General features: G+C 40.8%; 1 protein-coding gene across 2 annotated transcripts in view; it reads left to right on the forward strand.

Annotated features, from left to right (window-relative positions):
* Positions 1-4,019: 4,019 nt before the first annotated feature.
* The window catches only part of USP14 (ubiquitin specific peptidase 14), a 36,470-nt gene continuing 25,531 nt past the window's right edge, over positions 4,020-14,958 (forward strand). Inside the window, exons 1-3 of one of the 2 annotated variants that reach the window (XM_043443905.1) lie at positions 4,020-4,321; positions 9,233-9,378; positions 10,838-10,870. In XM_043443905.1, coding sequence (XP_043299840.1) covers positions 4,306-4,321; positions 9,233-9,378; positions 10,838-10,870 — 195 coding nt within the window. In that variant the 5' untranslated portion in view covers positions 4,020-4,305. The remainder of the gene's footprint in view (positions 4,322-9,232; positions 9,379-10,837; positions 10,871-14,958) is intronic. The other variant, XM_043443904.1, reaches the window with a different exon arrangement.

Raw genomic sequence — 14,958 nt, forward strand, 5'->3', positions numbered from 1 at the left:
TGTGATTACTCTAGGGATTTTATTTTTTTAATTGATTTAGTTTATTTTTTAAAATTGGACTACAATTGCTTTACAATGTTGTGTTAGTTTCTGCTCTACAGCTACTCTAGAGATTTTAAATGAACATATCCTGGTTATCCAGAGGAGGCCAGTGTAATCACAAGGGGCTTTATAAAGAGGGAGGCAGAGGCTCTGAGTGAGAAGAGTTGCTGGGCAGATGGAAGCCGAGGTCAGAGTGGGGCCGCAAGACCAGGAATGTGGGGAACCTCTAGAATCTGGGGAAGGTAAGGAATGAATTTTTCTCTGGAGCCTCCAGAGTGTAGTCTTGCCAATACCTTGTTAAGACCCTGTCTGCCAGAAGTGTAAAGTGATAAATTTGTGTTTTTTTGTGTGTGTGCGGTTTCAAGCTACTAAATTTGTGGTAATTTGTTACAGCAGAGGTAAGAAATAAATACCTAGCCCTTTGATTTGGGGTAGCTTATGCCCCGTACCCCAGTGTGTTTGAGTTGGAAGTGCAGTCAGGCATTCCTTTCCTTGTCGTTGGTCAACTATGTATTCTTGCTCAGGACACAGAATTTTGAAGGAGTGAAGTAGGCTTGGGATTTGAAATTACTCACGTAGGAGTGGCCAGATTGTGACCCTGGCTATGTTCCCTGCTGCTCATGTCCCTGGGTTTCTATCCATGACCTATGCCTGGTTCCCAGGTTTTGCTAATGATTGTGTAAATTAACCCTGTATCACCCATGAGCTTCTTGTCTCAGGTTTCTGTTGTTTACAGCCAAGAGCTCTGATGAATTCAGAGCCAATTTCAATATTTCTAGTAGATTCTAAGTCTCAGGAGGGGAGAACCTTTGTTTGATTCATCTTTGAATCCACAGCTTCTACACTGAATGTCTTGCACTCAGTACATATTTGTGAATCAGAAGAGCAAACGGCTGTGATGTTGCTACTTGATAGAAATGGGGTAATTATAGGAGCAGACTTGAAGCAAATGTAATAGAGTTGGCATTCAATATGTTAGAGATGCATAGGATTTTCGTTGGCCAGATGATGGGGGGCATTCCAAGCAACAAACGGTAGGTGGTTCACCAACTAAAAGCCTTTCTGGTATCTGCCATCTTTTACAGGAACTTGTTTATTTATAAATGAACAGGTTAAGATATTACCAATATATTTATTATTTAAAGAAATCCACCTTAAGCAGAAGATTCCAGTAGACACAAGTAGATCAGGATTTAGGCATGTATATATAAGATGTGCGCCAAGGTGGCTGGTTATCTACAACTTCTGCAGACATCCATGGAGACCAGCCATGCAAATTTCCTTCTATGCCTCCTTTCAGTGCTAGCATTGTTTCAAATTCTCACTCTGCCCGCTTTGTCTTAAATTCAGGTCCCCCAGTGAGGCTAGAAGTTAGTTGTACCAAAATTTGGGGCTGTGTTGCAAACAAACTTATTCTAGAAGACTCCCTGGTCATGGATAGAACAAGCAAGCTCAAAAAAATTTCTCTTACATCCAATTCTCACAGCATCTGATAATTCCAGAGTGTCTACTGGGAAGCCACAATTCTGTTTTATAGTCTGGTGGGGGGAATACAGACGTTGAAGAAATAGATGTATGTTGAAAGATAGGAAAAACACACCAAAGGTTCCCACGTACCACAACTAAGGTCTGATGCAGCCAAATAGTTTCATTTTTTAAAATGGGAAGAAGATCTGAATATACATTTCTCCGAAGCAGACATACAGATGTCCAGAAGGCACATGAAAAGATGCCCAACATCACTGATTATTAGAGAAATTTGTTGTTGTTTAATCGTTAAGTCACGTCCAACTCTTTTGCGACCCCGTGGACTGTATGTAGCCCACCAGGCTCCTATGTCCATGGGGTTTCCCAGGCAAGAATACTGGAGTGGGTTGCCATTTCTTTCTCCAGGGGATCTTCCCAGCCCTGGATCAAATCTGCATCTCCTGCATTAGCAGGCGGATTCTTTTGCAGTGAGCAACCAAGGAAGCCCTATCAGAGAAACAGAGAAATGTAAATCAAAACTACAATAAGGGCTTCCCTGGCAGTCCACTTTAGGTTAAGACAGTGCTTCCACTGCAGGGGATGTGGGTTCAATCCCTGGTCTGGGAAGTTCTATGTGCCACACTTCGAGGCAAAAAAACAAACAAACAAAAAATGGAAAAACTCTACAAGGAGTATCCACTCACCCTGCTCAGAATGGCCATCATCGAGTCTACAAGTAATAAATGCTGAAGAGGGTATGGAGAAAAGAGAACTCACCTGCACTGTTGGTGGGAATGTAAATTGGTGCAGCCACTGTGGAAAATAGTGTGGAGTTTCCTTAAAAAGCTAAAAATAGTTACAATATGATCCTGCAATCCCACTCCTGGAAATATGTCTGGAGAAAAGTAATTGAAAAGATACATGCACCCCAATGTTGATTGTAGCACTATTTACAGTAGCCAAGACATGGAAGCAACCTAAATGCCCCAACAACAGATGAATGGATAAAGAGAGAGGGGATGTATATACACAATGTATTCCATACCTTCCCATTTAGCCATAAAAATGAATGAAATAATGGCATTTACAGCAACATGGATGGACCTAGAAATGATTACACTAAGACAAAGACAAATATATGTGGAATCTTAAAAAATGGTACAAGGGAGCTTATTTACAAAACCGAAATAGGCTCACAGACATAGAAAACAAACTTACAGTTACCATCAGGGAAATTGGGGCAAGGGATAGATTAGTTTGAGATTAACAGAGACTGCTATATATAAAATAGATAAGACCAACTGTATAGAATAGGAAAGTATATTAAGTATATTGTAATAACCTATACCAAAAAAGAATCTGAAAAAGTATATATTCTATACAGAATTCTTTGTGTGTGTATGTATATATATATATATCTGTTTGTTGTACACCTGAAAGGAACACAACATTGTAACTCAACTATACTCCAATTAAAAAAAAAAATCTGAATCTATGATGACTTAATATTACACATGTTACTTTAAATAATGTTCTACAGCATCTTCGTGTCCTTCTGGTCACATTTTGGGTCTTGAATAGTGAAATAGTGAAGGGTGAATAAGACTCCTGATGTAGACTGATGAAATCACTCTCCAACTGGGTTGAAATATGGCCCGTTTTAGTTTTGAGACAGCCACTATCCCAGCTCCTCTTTTGCAGTATAAAGGGTCGTTATAAAACCTCTATATTAGGCAGGAAACACCTTTAATTTGCACCTTTTCGAAATTCCTTCGTTCATTCACAGGTTCTGTTTCCTCTGTAACTCATCTAGAATGAAACTGATTTCAGTCATGACAACTGAAGAGTTTGAAGAGGCCTCAGAAACCACCCTGGAGAAGGAAACAGCAACCCATTCTAGTATCCTTGCCTGGGATTTCACTGACAAAGTAATCTGGCGGGTTACATTCCAGGGGTGGGGTCGCAAAAGGGTCAGCGGGGATTGAGCAACCAAATAACAACAGGAACCTTCTAGTCTAATTTGCTTCTTTTCCAGGAGCGGGAAAGAGGTGAGGACAATTAGGTGGAGGCTGCAAGTAAGTCTTCCGCGGGGCAGTCAGGGGCGCTGTATCTGTTCCTTTACTAGATCCAACCTAGAGTCCAAACAGGTGTTAGGAACAACAGTAACACGTTAAAACCAAGACAAGCCTATATGAAATACTCTCCAAGTACCTTGATGTTAATTTTTGTTGCAAAACCCTGAAAGGGAGGGCTAGACATTTTCACTAATAAGAAGACCAAGTTGAGGGGCGGGGCAAGGCTTTTCTCCTGGCTCCTTTAGTAGAAAGAATAAAGCCGCAGCTTGCACCGCCCCGCCATTCGGAAATAGAGGCAGAAGACTTTGAAGAGGCTGCCGTAGGGACACCAGGTCGCCCCCACTCCCTCTGCGGCCCGGCGGGGCGGGGCGGTGCCCGAGCCCTGTGGGCGCAGGCGGGGCGCAGTGCGCAGGCGCGCACCTGTGCGGCGCAGGGGCCGCGCGCGCCCCGCCTCTCCCGCCGCCCTCGTCTCTCCACCCGCAGGCCCCGCCTCGCTTCCTCCCCGCAATCGCCCGGTGGCTCGGCAGGCGGGCGGCGTGCTGCTGCGTCATCGCCAGGGGCCGGTTTGAATGAGTTTCTTGTCGCCCCGTGTCTGCCGCAACCACCACCGCCACCGCCGCGCCTCCGCCTCGGCCGCCACCGCAGGTCCTTCGCGGCCCCTTCCCTTCGTCGTCCTTGCCAGGCCCGGCCTTCCCGCGCCGCCGCGCCCCCGCGCCCCGCCATGCCGCTCTACTCCGGTGAGCTCCTCCTCGCCGCGCGCCCGCAGTCCCGCCCGGGGCTAGGCCGCTGGGTAGGCCCGGCCCGCGGGGCGGGCTCCCGGCCGAGCACGGGGCGGGGGGGGGACCGCGGCGCCGAGGGACCCCGCGCCCCTTCCTCTCTCGCTCGAGTTCCGGGCCCTGCGGCGTGAGGCGACCCGGGGGCCCCCGGCGCCGCCGGGTGGGTGGGGTGGGCGCAGGGGGCGAGGTGGGGAAGCAGCTCGCGTCGGCCCCTTCCGAGTGGTGACTCTGCAGAATAGTTTGCGCGGCTGTCCTCGCTTGCGGGTTGGGGTGAGGGTGGACCAGGCTGGAGGTGCGGTGCCATTTCCCGGGCTTCTCGAGAGGTAGCCTGGCCGCGGGAGGGAGGGGCGGCCAGGAGGGGAAGCCTGGCCCAGGGAGTGGTGGAGGGGCCGGGGATGGGAGGTTAGCCTTCGACGTTCTTGGGATTTCCCTCGGCTTACTTCTTGAGCTGCCACCGCCCCTTTTGTATCAATTTCAGTTTTATCCCGAGGCAGATGGCGAACTTACCTTTTTGCTTCGTTTTTGTTTCATGAAACATTGTTTTGGGCTTCCACGGCCGGAGCACAGTGTTAGCTTTTAAGAGGTGAAGGAAAACAAATATCCGCGGGCAAGGGCATCATTTCATTTTGATTGGCGTTTGACAGTTTCTCCCCCCCCACCCCCCACCCTTTGGCGTGATGGTAGTCCAGTGTGTGAGGCAGGATCACGTTTTTACTGGAGTTAATGGACCTTGCTGTCTCCCAGTCTTGATTCAAAATGGCACCTAAAACCTCTGTGGTGGTTCCAGTTAGCTATGGGTGTGTGATTCATTGGCTATGGTTGACACTCTATCATAATTCCTTTCGTGAACATTTAGCATTTTGAAAGAATGACATCAAACAAAAGAATAATATTTAAAACTCGAGGTGGATTCTTGATATTCTAGAATTTTGAATTAAATACTTTAATAATGATTTTTTGTTTGGGGGAAAGGTGGAGATGAAGTAGAAAAGAAGGGGGGGAACCACAGCAGAGTAATGTCCTCAAAACTCTTGTGTGCCTGAATGCTTTAATAATGATAGTTCAACCTCTTTCTGAAAGCCATAACAATTAACACTTGAAATATTCTATTTACGCAATAAAAAATTTAATGGGCATTAAGTCATGGTGGGTAAATATCAGTGCATGCTGCTACTTAAGCACACAGGTAGGCTCGCAATTAAACCAATCCCTGTCTTTGTTCCCCTCGAAAAATGCCTGTACTCACCAAACTTCCTAGCTTAAAAATTAAGTTCCATCTTAAATATCTAATCAGATCTTTTTCTTATTTCCAAAATGAGGGAACTGAAGTAGATTTCTAAGGTTTCTTCCTTTGACATCTCCATATTGAGAATCTGTTTATTTCCAGGTTCTGTGAAAAGCCCTATATTTAAAAAAAAAAAAAAAAATTTTTTTTAAGTACTGATTCATAAGATTTAGTAAAAAAGAATTAAATGTCCAGTCTCATATATGATGAAGGGTAAGTGCCGTAAATACGTTTGTGTTTGGTGCAAAGCTCAGGTTTTTATACATATTGCTTTGTTTTAATCTTGAACATAATCCTTTGGTACTGGTATAATTGTCCTTTATGGGTAGGCGAAAAGTTTAACTTGGCCACAGTGACATAGTTAAATAAATTTCAGATATATTCATCTTCATTTTTTCTCTTACTGTTTTGATCTTTTCCTCTCTCATCTTTTGTTTGTGCTATTGTTTTATGTTTCTGGCTTATCTCAGTGATTGTAGTTGTTCCGTCTTCAAACCTATATTTTCTCTGTCACTGCTGGAGTGATCTAATGTTCAAACCAAAGTGGCTTTTATAAACCTTTCAGGGACTGCGCATTTTGTGCAACACAAAGCCTGTACATTTTAACATGACTTAAGTTGTCCTCCCTGACTTGATCCTTGGTCCATTTCTCCTTTTTCAGCTGCTTCCCCATCACTCTGGAAATTACTTGTCTCTCAGGATACCAGTGCTGTTTTATGCTTTTGAGTATCTTTTCCAGGAATGCTTTTATTCTTATTTTCAGGCTAACACCTAATTTCTTCTTTCAGACTCAAAGTCGATAGTGGTAACTTCTAGTATCGCTTTCTCCAGGGTGTTCTTCCTCACTCATGAAGCATTACCTTGTGTTCCTCTGGCATTTGTAATATTCACATTGTTGATTGTTTTAACGTTTTTCTGTCTTTGCTTTATTAAATTGTAAGTTCATAGAGTTTCCCTAATGCTTTCTACCGGGTTTATCACTGAATGAATGCTAACATTGATTGAACTGGGATTTGGAGTCAGGGTCACACTTTTTTTTTTTTTAATGGCGCTGCATGGCATGAGAGGTCTTATTTCTCTGATCAGGGAATGAACCCAAGCCGCTTGTAGTGGAAGCATGGAGCCTTAATCTCTGGATTGCCTGGGATGTTGGAGGGTCACTTTTTTACATTCTGATTTTAGTAATCAGAGAAATCAGACAACTACTAGTTGTGGGATTCTCATTTTGAGTAGGTATAAAGGTTTCAGTGGAAACAAACTGTGTAGATCCTGGAGTTAGTATGTTTATTTAAATGGCAGCCCATGGGGCTTTGGGGATCTTAGTTCCTTGACCAGGGATTGAACCCAGGCCCTGGGCAGTGAAAGCGTGGAGTCCTAGCCACTGGAACATCAGGGAATTCCCTAGTTTATTTTTACATATTTCAAAAGTAGCTATTTTATGAGATTGATTGAATTTTTTATTATGGTAAAGTATATGTAACATGTTCTAAAGTATATGTAATTCAGTTCAGTTCAGTCATTCAGTCATGTCTGATTCTTTGTGACCCCATGAATTGCAGCACTCCAGGCCTCCCTATCCATCACCAACTCTCGGAGTTTACTCAAACTCATGTCCATCGAGTCGGTGATGCCATCCAGCCATCTCATCCTCTGTCGTCCCCTTCTCCTCCTGCCTCCAATTCCTCCCAGCATCAGGGTCTTTTCCAATGAGTCAACTCTTCGCATGAGGTGGCCAAAGTATTGGAGTTTCAGTTTCAGCGTCAGTCCTTCCAATGAACACCCAGGACTGATCTCCTTTAGGATGGACTGGTTGGATCTCCTTGCAGTCCAAGGGACTCTCAAGAGTCTTCTCCAACACCACAGTTCAAAAGCATCAATTTTTCGGTGCTCAGCTTTCTTTATAGAAGAACTCACATCCATACATGACGACTGGAAAAACCATAGCCTTGACTAGATGGACCTTTGTTGGCAAAGTAATGTCTCTGCTTTTTGATATGCTGTCTAGGTTGGTCATAACTTTCAATAGTTCTAACCATTTTTAAGTGTACAATTTTTTACCTTGAGTGCATTCACATTGCTATGCAAACATCACCATCCACCTCCGGAAATTTTTGATACTCCTAAACTGAAACTCTGTACTCATTTAGCAATAACTCCCCGTTTCCATTTCTCCCTAGCCTCTACCATTCTACTGGCACCCACCATTCTACTTTTTGTCTCTGTGAACTTGACTACTCTAGGTACCTCACATAAGTAGAGTCATATAGTACTTATCCTTTTGTTATCTAGATTATTTCACTTAGCATAATGTCTCCAAGTTTCAGACATGTGGTAGCATGTGTCAGAATTTCATTATTTTTTTAAGGCTGAATAACGTCCATTGTACGTATATACGACATTTTGTTCATTGATTCATCTGTTGATGGACGCTTGGGTTGCTCCTGTTTCTAGGCTATTGTTAAATAATGCTGCTATGAACGTGGGCGTGTAAGTATCAGTTTAATTCCCTGCTCTCCATACTTTTGAATATATACCTAGAAATGGAATTGCTGGATCGTTGAGTAGTGATTCTGTGCTTAACTTTTTGAGGAACTGCCATACTTCCACAGTGGTGGCACCATTTTTAAATTTCCATAGAGATGCACAAGGGTTCCAGTTTGCCTGCATTCCTGCCAACACTTGTTATTTTCTGTGTGTGTGTGTGTTTGTCATGTTGTTTTTGTAGTAGCCATCTGAATGGCTGTGAAGTAGGATTTCTATATTTTTTAATGATTCAGGTATATTTTTTGACTTCTCTCTCTTTTTTTTTTTTTGTTTTTTAATTTGGCCACACCATGTGGCATGTGGGATCTTAGTTGCCCAACCAGGAATCAGATGCAGCCTCCTGCAGTGAAAGCAGAGTCCTCAACATTGGACCGCCAGAGAATTCTTGGATTTTTCTTAATACTTGACCACCTCTTGCTCAGGAAGCAGACCTTACCTGATCTTAATGATTGTTCAAATAAACACATTTTGAAGCCTGTGAACCTTATTCTGGGAGGTGTTTCAGTGTCGTCATTTTTTGCATATATTATTGGAGGAGGATTCAGAAACCTTGAATATTTACTGACTAGTTTTGTGAAGTTAATAAATCAGTCTGTTTCTTTTAAGTCTCAGTTTCCTTATTTATCAAATGAGAGTTGAATTGAGTGAGTGAGTGAAGTCGCTCAGTTGTGTCCAACTCTTTGGGACCCTGTGGACTGTAGCTCCTCCATCCGTGGGATTTTCCAGGCAAGAGTACTGGAGTGGGTTGCCATTTCCTTCTCCAGAGGATCTTCCCAACCCAGGGATCAAACCCGGGTCTCCCTCATTGTAGGCAGATGCTTTACCGTCTGAGCCACCAGGGAAGCAGAGTTGGATTAGATCCAGTTCAATTTTATCCAAGATCTTTTGCACTCACTTCACTTCTGATTTGGTAAGCATTAGTAGAGTAAAAAGGTTAGTGACATAGTTTGGTGGTCAAGAACTAGCCTAATAGTTCTAAGGATCTTCTAAATCTTAAGCCTTGTTACTTTGTAAATGAAAACAAAATTATGGTTTGTTTGCAGTTACTGTGAAATGGGGAAAGGAGAAATTTGAAGGTGTAGAACTGAATACTGATGAACCTCCAATGGTGTTCAAGGCTCAGCTTTTTGCACTGACTGGAGTCCAGCCGGCCAGACAGAAAGTTATGGTGAAAGGAGGAACACTGAAGGTAAAATGTAGTCGAAATTCTCATTATGTACTTGTGAAAATAATTAACACCAGAAAATGTAACATTTGAGGTATTTTTATTTGGTGACAGTAGATAGTCTATGGGATTAAAACTTATTCATATTAAGAAAGGAACAGTGTAGCTGTTTCAAAACACTGCTGTTGAGCAGCAATAATGTTTTTATATTAAATGCATGGTATCAATGAATACAACTTACTTTTTCCTTTAGTTCATTTACAGTGATCACACTGTTTAAGAGATGAGGATTGGCTACCCCTGTTAACTGGGCAATAAAACAATATAAGAATACTTATTCTTTTGTTTTCAACTGTATGTATGTTAAAAATGAGGAAAGTAAATTATTTTATGTATTTGATAAACGAGGAAACTGATCACCAGAGAGGTTTAAGTAACATAATAAGGGCCCAAAGGAACATGGAATTTAAAGATCAAGCAAATCTGGGTTCACTTCCCAACTTTGTATGACCTTGGAGAAGTACATTATCTCAGGGGGCATATATAGTTACCATTGCTTTTGATTAGCAGTAATAGTCCTTAAATTGAGAAGGGATTTAGGAACTTACTTTTGCCTTCGAAGTATGATGTCTAAAAAGAGATAGTAGCACCACCCAAGGGTAGCATATGGAATGCCTGGTACCTTCTGTGGAAAGGAAGGAACTGATATGGAACTGACTTCCTGTGAAAGGAAGGGCTTAGCTGACAAAATATCTGTGCCAATCAGAGCATTTCAGAAAACATGGTTTAAAGCTCAGTCATGTCCGACTCTTTGCGACCCCGTGGACTGTAGGTTACCAAGCTCTTCCGTCCGTGGGATTCTCCAGGCAAGAGTACTGGAGTGGGTTGCCATTTCCTTCTCCATTAAATGAACATACAGAAGTTAAAGTATTTGTTAATTGATGCATAGGTGTGAAATTTAGGTCCTGAGAAATATTTGTGGACGCAGCAAGTGTTAGTAATGGTTAGTTTGCTTGGGTGGTCTTCTTTACTCTCCTGGTATAATTGGTAGGAGCACTTTCATTCTCCAGGTCTCTTGATTTGGGTGATTAGTTGTATAATCATCCTAATTGTGTAGACCTATTTCATTCCCTAGGTTGTTCTTTGTTCTTATCACGTAAATTGTTCTTAGCTCTGCTGGTTCCAAACATGCAGAAAGTTAGCATTTGTCATATGTCATCATCAAGTGTTTCAGTACTTCTGGTGCTGCAAGTTTACTGTCTTTTAGATGGTATCTTATGTAGTTTAAACAGTTGTTAGACCTATTAGTTTTAAGGCTGCATTATTTTTTTTGTTTCTTTAAAAATATTTTGGTTACAGTAATTTTTAAATCTGCATGCAGAAAATTTTTATTTTGAAGTAGAAGTCTAAAATTACTTGATTGTTAGATTATGTTTGGATTATACAGGGATGGTTAAATGTTTATTATTTGTCTTTAAAACAGGACGATGATTGGGGGAACATCAAAATGAAAAATGTGAGTATTATCTTAACAGTAATTGTAATGCAATTCCCTAATTATTACACAAAATTATTTTTAAGGCTTTTTTTTTTTGTCTGTATATCCAGTTGTTCCAGCATCACATGTTGAAAATATTTTCCTTTTCTCATTGATTTGCCTCAGAGTCTTTCTTGAAAATCAGTTGTTGGCCTATTTTTGAACTCTTGTTTCATTGATATATTTGATTAATCTTCTACCACATGGTCTTGCTTGCTGAAGCTTTATAATAAGTTTTGAAATAAGGTAGTGTAAGTTCTCCAACTTTTTTCTATTTCCTCAAGATTATTTTAGCTCCTTTGCTTTTCCTTATAATTTTAGAATTAGTTCCTACAAATGGACTCCTAGAATTTTGTTTTAGATTGCATTGAATCTGCAGTTCAGTTTGGGGAGACTGAACATCATAAAGGTATTAAGTACCGAAATCCTTAAATAAGGTATAGTTGTCCATTTCTCTTAGCTCAGATAACTTTTCAGTATGGAAATCTTGCATGGTTTTTGTTAGTTAGACTCTGGAACTTATTTCTTAGCTGTTAACAATACTTTAAAAATCTTTGTTTTCCAGTGATCGTGGCTAGTTTATAAAAATACAACTTATATTTCTCCTGTGACCTTGCCAAATTCACTTATTAGTTCCTAGTAGTTCTTTCATAGATTTCACTGGGTTTTCTATGAACATAAGCATGACTGTTTGCAAATGGAGGCAGTTTTACTTTTCCCTTTCCAGTCTTTATGACTTGCTTCTGTTTTTGCCTTATTTCATTGCTGGCACTTCTAATACAGTGTTGAATAGAAAGTGGTGGAAGTGGGTATCTTTGTCATTTACTAGTTCACTGAGACCGTTTAAGTTATGAATGGCTGTTGAATTTTAAGTGCTTTTTCTGCTTATTGAAAGGATCATATTTTTCTTATTCTGATAATCTGGCTAGTCTCATTGGTTTTTCACTGTTAAACCTTGCATTTTTGACATGCTGTTCTCAGATTTCTTAATCTTTGTGACCTCTTTACACCCTCAAATTATTTTTGAACCCCACAGAATTTCATATATATGGGTTATATCAATATTTATTGTATTAGAAATTAAGACTGAGGGAGTTTGGGGGAGAATGGATACATGTGTATGTATGTATATAGTCACTGTTCATCTGAAACTGTCATGATGATGTTAATCAGTTGGCTGTACCCCAATACAAAATAAAAAGTTAAAAAAAATTAAGGCTGAGAAATTAAAAATATTCATTTAAAAGTAGCAGTAACAAACCTGTTAACCTGTTAATTTCATTAAAAACATTTTTTTTCAGAACAGCAAAGAAAAGTGAAAGAATGGTCTTGTTCTACATTTTTTCAGGTCTCTTGACAGTCTAGCTTAATAGAAGATAAATGAATTTTTAGTTTTGTTTCTGCATTCTCAGTTTGTTGTGGTATATGGCTTTGGCTGAAGTATATGCGAGAAATCTGGTCTCATAACAGTTAAATATTTGGAAAAGGGAGATGTCTTTTCAGTTAAAATCGTGAACGTTCTTTGATAGTACACCAAAACTCAACACATGGTAGCTGGTTTATTGATTTGTTTGATGCTTTTGAACTGTGGTGTTGGAGAAGACTTTTGAGAGTCCCTTGGACTGCAAGGAGATGACTCATTGGAAAAGACCGTGATGCTGGGAAAGATTGAAGGCAGGAGGAAAAGGGGATGACAGAGGATGAGATGGTTGGATGGCATCGGCGACTCAGTGGATGTGAGTTTGGGTAAACTCCGGGAGTTGGTGATGGACAGGGATGCCTGGTGTGCTGCAGTCCATGGGGCTGCAAGGAGTTGGACACTGAGCAACTGAACTGAACTTAATGTTGTAGAAACCACATCAGTGACCTTTTGTACGTTAAAAATCTATGTTTTGCACTGAAGAATGGATCTTCCACTCATAAATGACTTTGAAACATCATATATTGGTCATTTGGAAAAATTGTTTTTCTGAGTTATTTAGATCTTACTTTCAAGTAAGTACTTTCATGAAATGCTCATGCATTTCATTATATAATTCTTCAAAATTGCATTTGTTAATATCACTACCAACCTCAGTAGAAAAGTCTTTAATTCTAGAAAATTGTCAGGTGCATAGTGACAGATGGAAAATTCTTTTCACTTGAAAGCTCTAATTTTGTCATTGGCAGCTATAAATATTGTCAGTACTTTGCCCTGAAACTACTAGCTCACTTTCTTCATTTTTAAGGAAATGTTACTAAATACTCAAGTCTAAAAACCCATAATTTGTCAGTTGTTTTAAGTAGAAATTGTATTTTGTCAAAAAAGGCAAGTAGACAGGTTTCCAACACAAATGTTCGTGCAAGCTTATTGTGAAGACAGCTATCATAAATTTGGTATGCAGAAGTGTTTTTTTTTTAACTTAATTGGTACTTTGTAATTTTTATTATACCTTCATGTGTGAATAGCTTTCTCCATTATCAGCATCCCCCACAGAGTAGCACATTGGTTAAATTGATGAACCTACATTGATACATCATTATCATCGAATGTCCATGGTTTGTTAGGGTTCACTCATGGTATTGTATGTTCTGTGGGTTTGGACAAATGTATAGTGATGTGTATTCACCATTTATAGTGTCATAGAAAGTTGTTTCACCATCCTAAAAATTTTCTATGCTGTACATGTTTATCTCTCTACCCTTGACAACTATGGATATTTTTATTGTCTCTGTAGTTTTGCCTTTTTCAGAATGTTGTATAGTTGGAATTAAACAGTCTGTAGCCTTTTCAGATTGACATCTTCAGTAATATGCATTTATGTTTCCAAGTCTTTTCATGGCTTGATAACTCAGTTCTTTGTTCAGTTCAGTCACTCAGTTGTGTCCGACTGTGAGCCCATGGACTGCAGCACGCCAGGCCTTCCTGACCATCACCAACTCCTAGAGCTTCCTCAGGCTCCTGTCCATTGAGTTGGTGATGCCATCCAACCATCTCATCCTTTGTTGTCCCCTTCTCCACCTTCAATCTTTCCCAGCATCAGGGTCTTTTCCAGTGAGTCAGTTCTTCACATCAGGTGGCCAAAGTATTGGAGTTTCAGCTTCAGCATCAGTCCTTCCAGTGAACACCCAGGACTGATCTCTTTTAGGATGGACTGGTTGGATCTCCTTGCAGTCCAAGGGACTCTCAAGAGTCTTCTTCAACACCACAGTTCAAAAGCGTCGGTTCTTTGGCACTCAGCTCTCACATCCATACATGACTACTGGAAAACTATAGCTTTGACCAGATGGACCTTTGTTGGCAAAGTAATGTCTCTGCTTTTTAATATGCTGTCTAGGTTGGTCATAGCTTTTCTTCCAACGAGGGAGCATCTCTTAATTTCATGGCTGCAGTCACCATCTGCAGTGATTTTGGAGCCCAAGAAAATAAAGTCTGTCACTGTTTGCATTGTTTCCCCATCTATTTGCTATGAAGTGATGGGACCAGATGCTATGATCTTCATTTTTTGAATGTTGAGTCTTAAGCCAGCTTTTTCACTCTCCTCTTTTCACTTTCATCAAGAGGCTCTTTAGTTCCTCTTCACTTTCTGCCATAAGGGTGGCATCATCTGCGTATCTCAGGTTATTGATATTTCTCCTGGCAATCTTGATCTCAGCTTGTGCTTCATCTAGTCTGGCATTTCACATGATGTTCTCTGCATATAAGTTAAATAAGCAGGGTGACAATATACAGCCTTGACATACTTCTTTCACAGCTATCAGTCTGTTGTTCCATGTCCAGTTCTAACTGTTGCTTCTTGACCTGCATACAGATTTCTCAGGAGGCAGGTCAGGTGGTCTGGCATTCCCATCTCTTGAAGAATTTTCCGCAGTTTGTTGTGATCTACACAGCCAAGGCTTTGGCGTAATCAGTAAAGCAGTAGTAGATGTTTTTCTGGAACTCTCTTGCTTTTTCTGTGATCCAACAAATGTTAGCAATTTGATCTCTGGTTCCTCTGCCTTTTCTAAACCCAGCTTTAACATCTGGAAGTTCAGGGTTCACCTACTGTCACCACATTTGAAAAAGGGAAATAGCATCTTGGTATTAT

Source organism: Cervus canadensis, chromosome 23 (genome assembly GCF_019320065.1).
Source record: "Cervus canadensis isolate Bull #8, Minnesota chromosome 23, ASM1932006v1, whole genome shotgun sequence".
Lineage (NCBI taxonomy): Eukaryota > Metazoa > Chordata > Mammalia > Artiodactyla > Cervidae > Cervus > Cervus canadensis.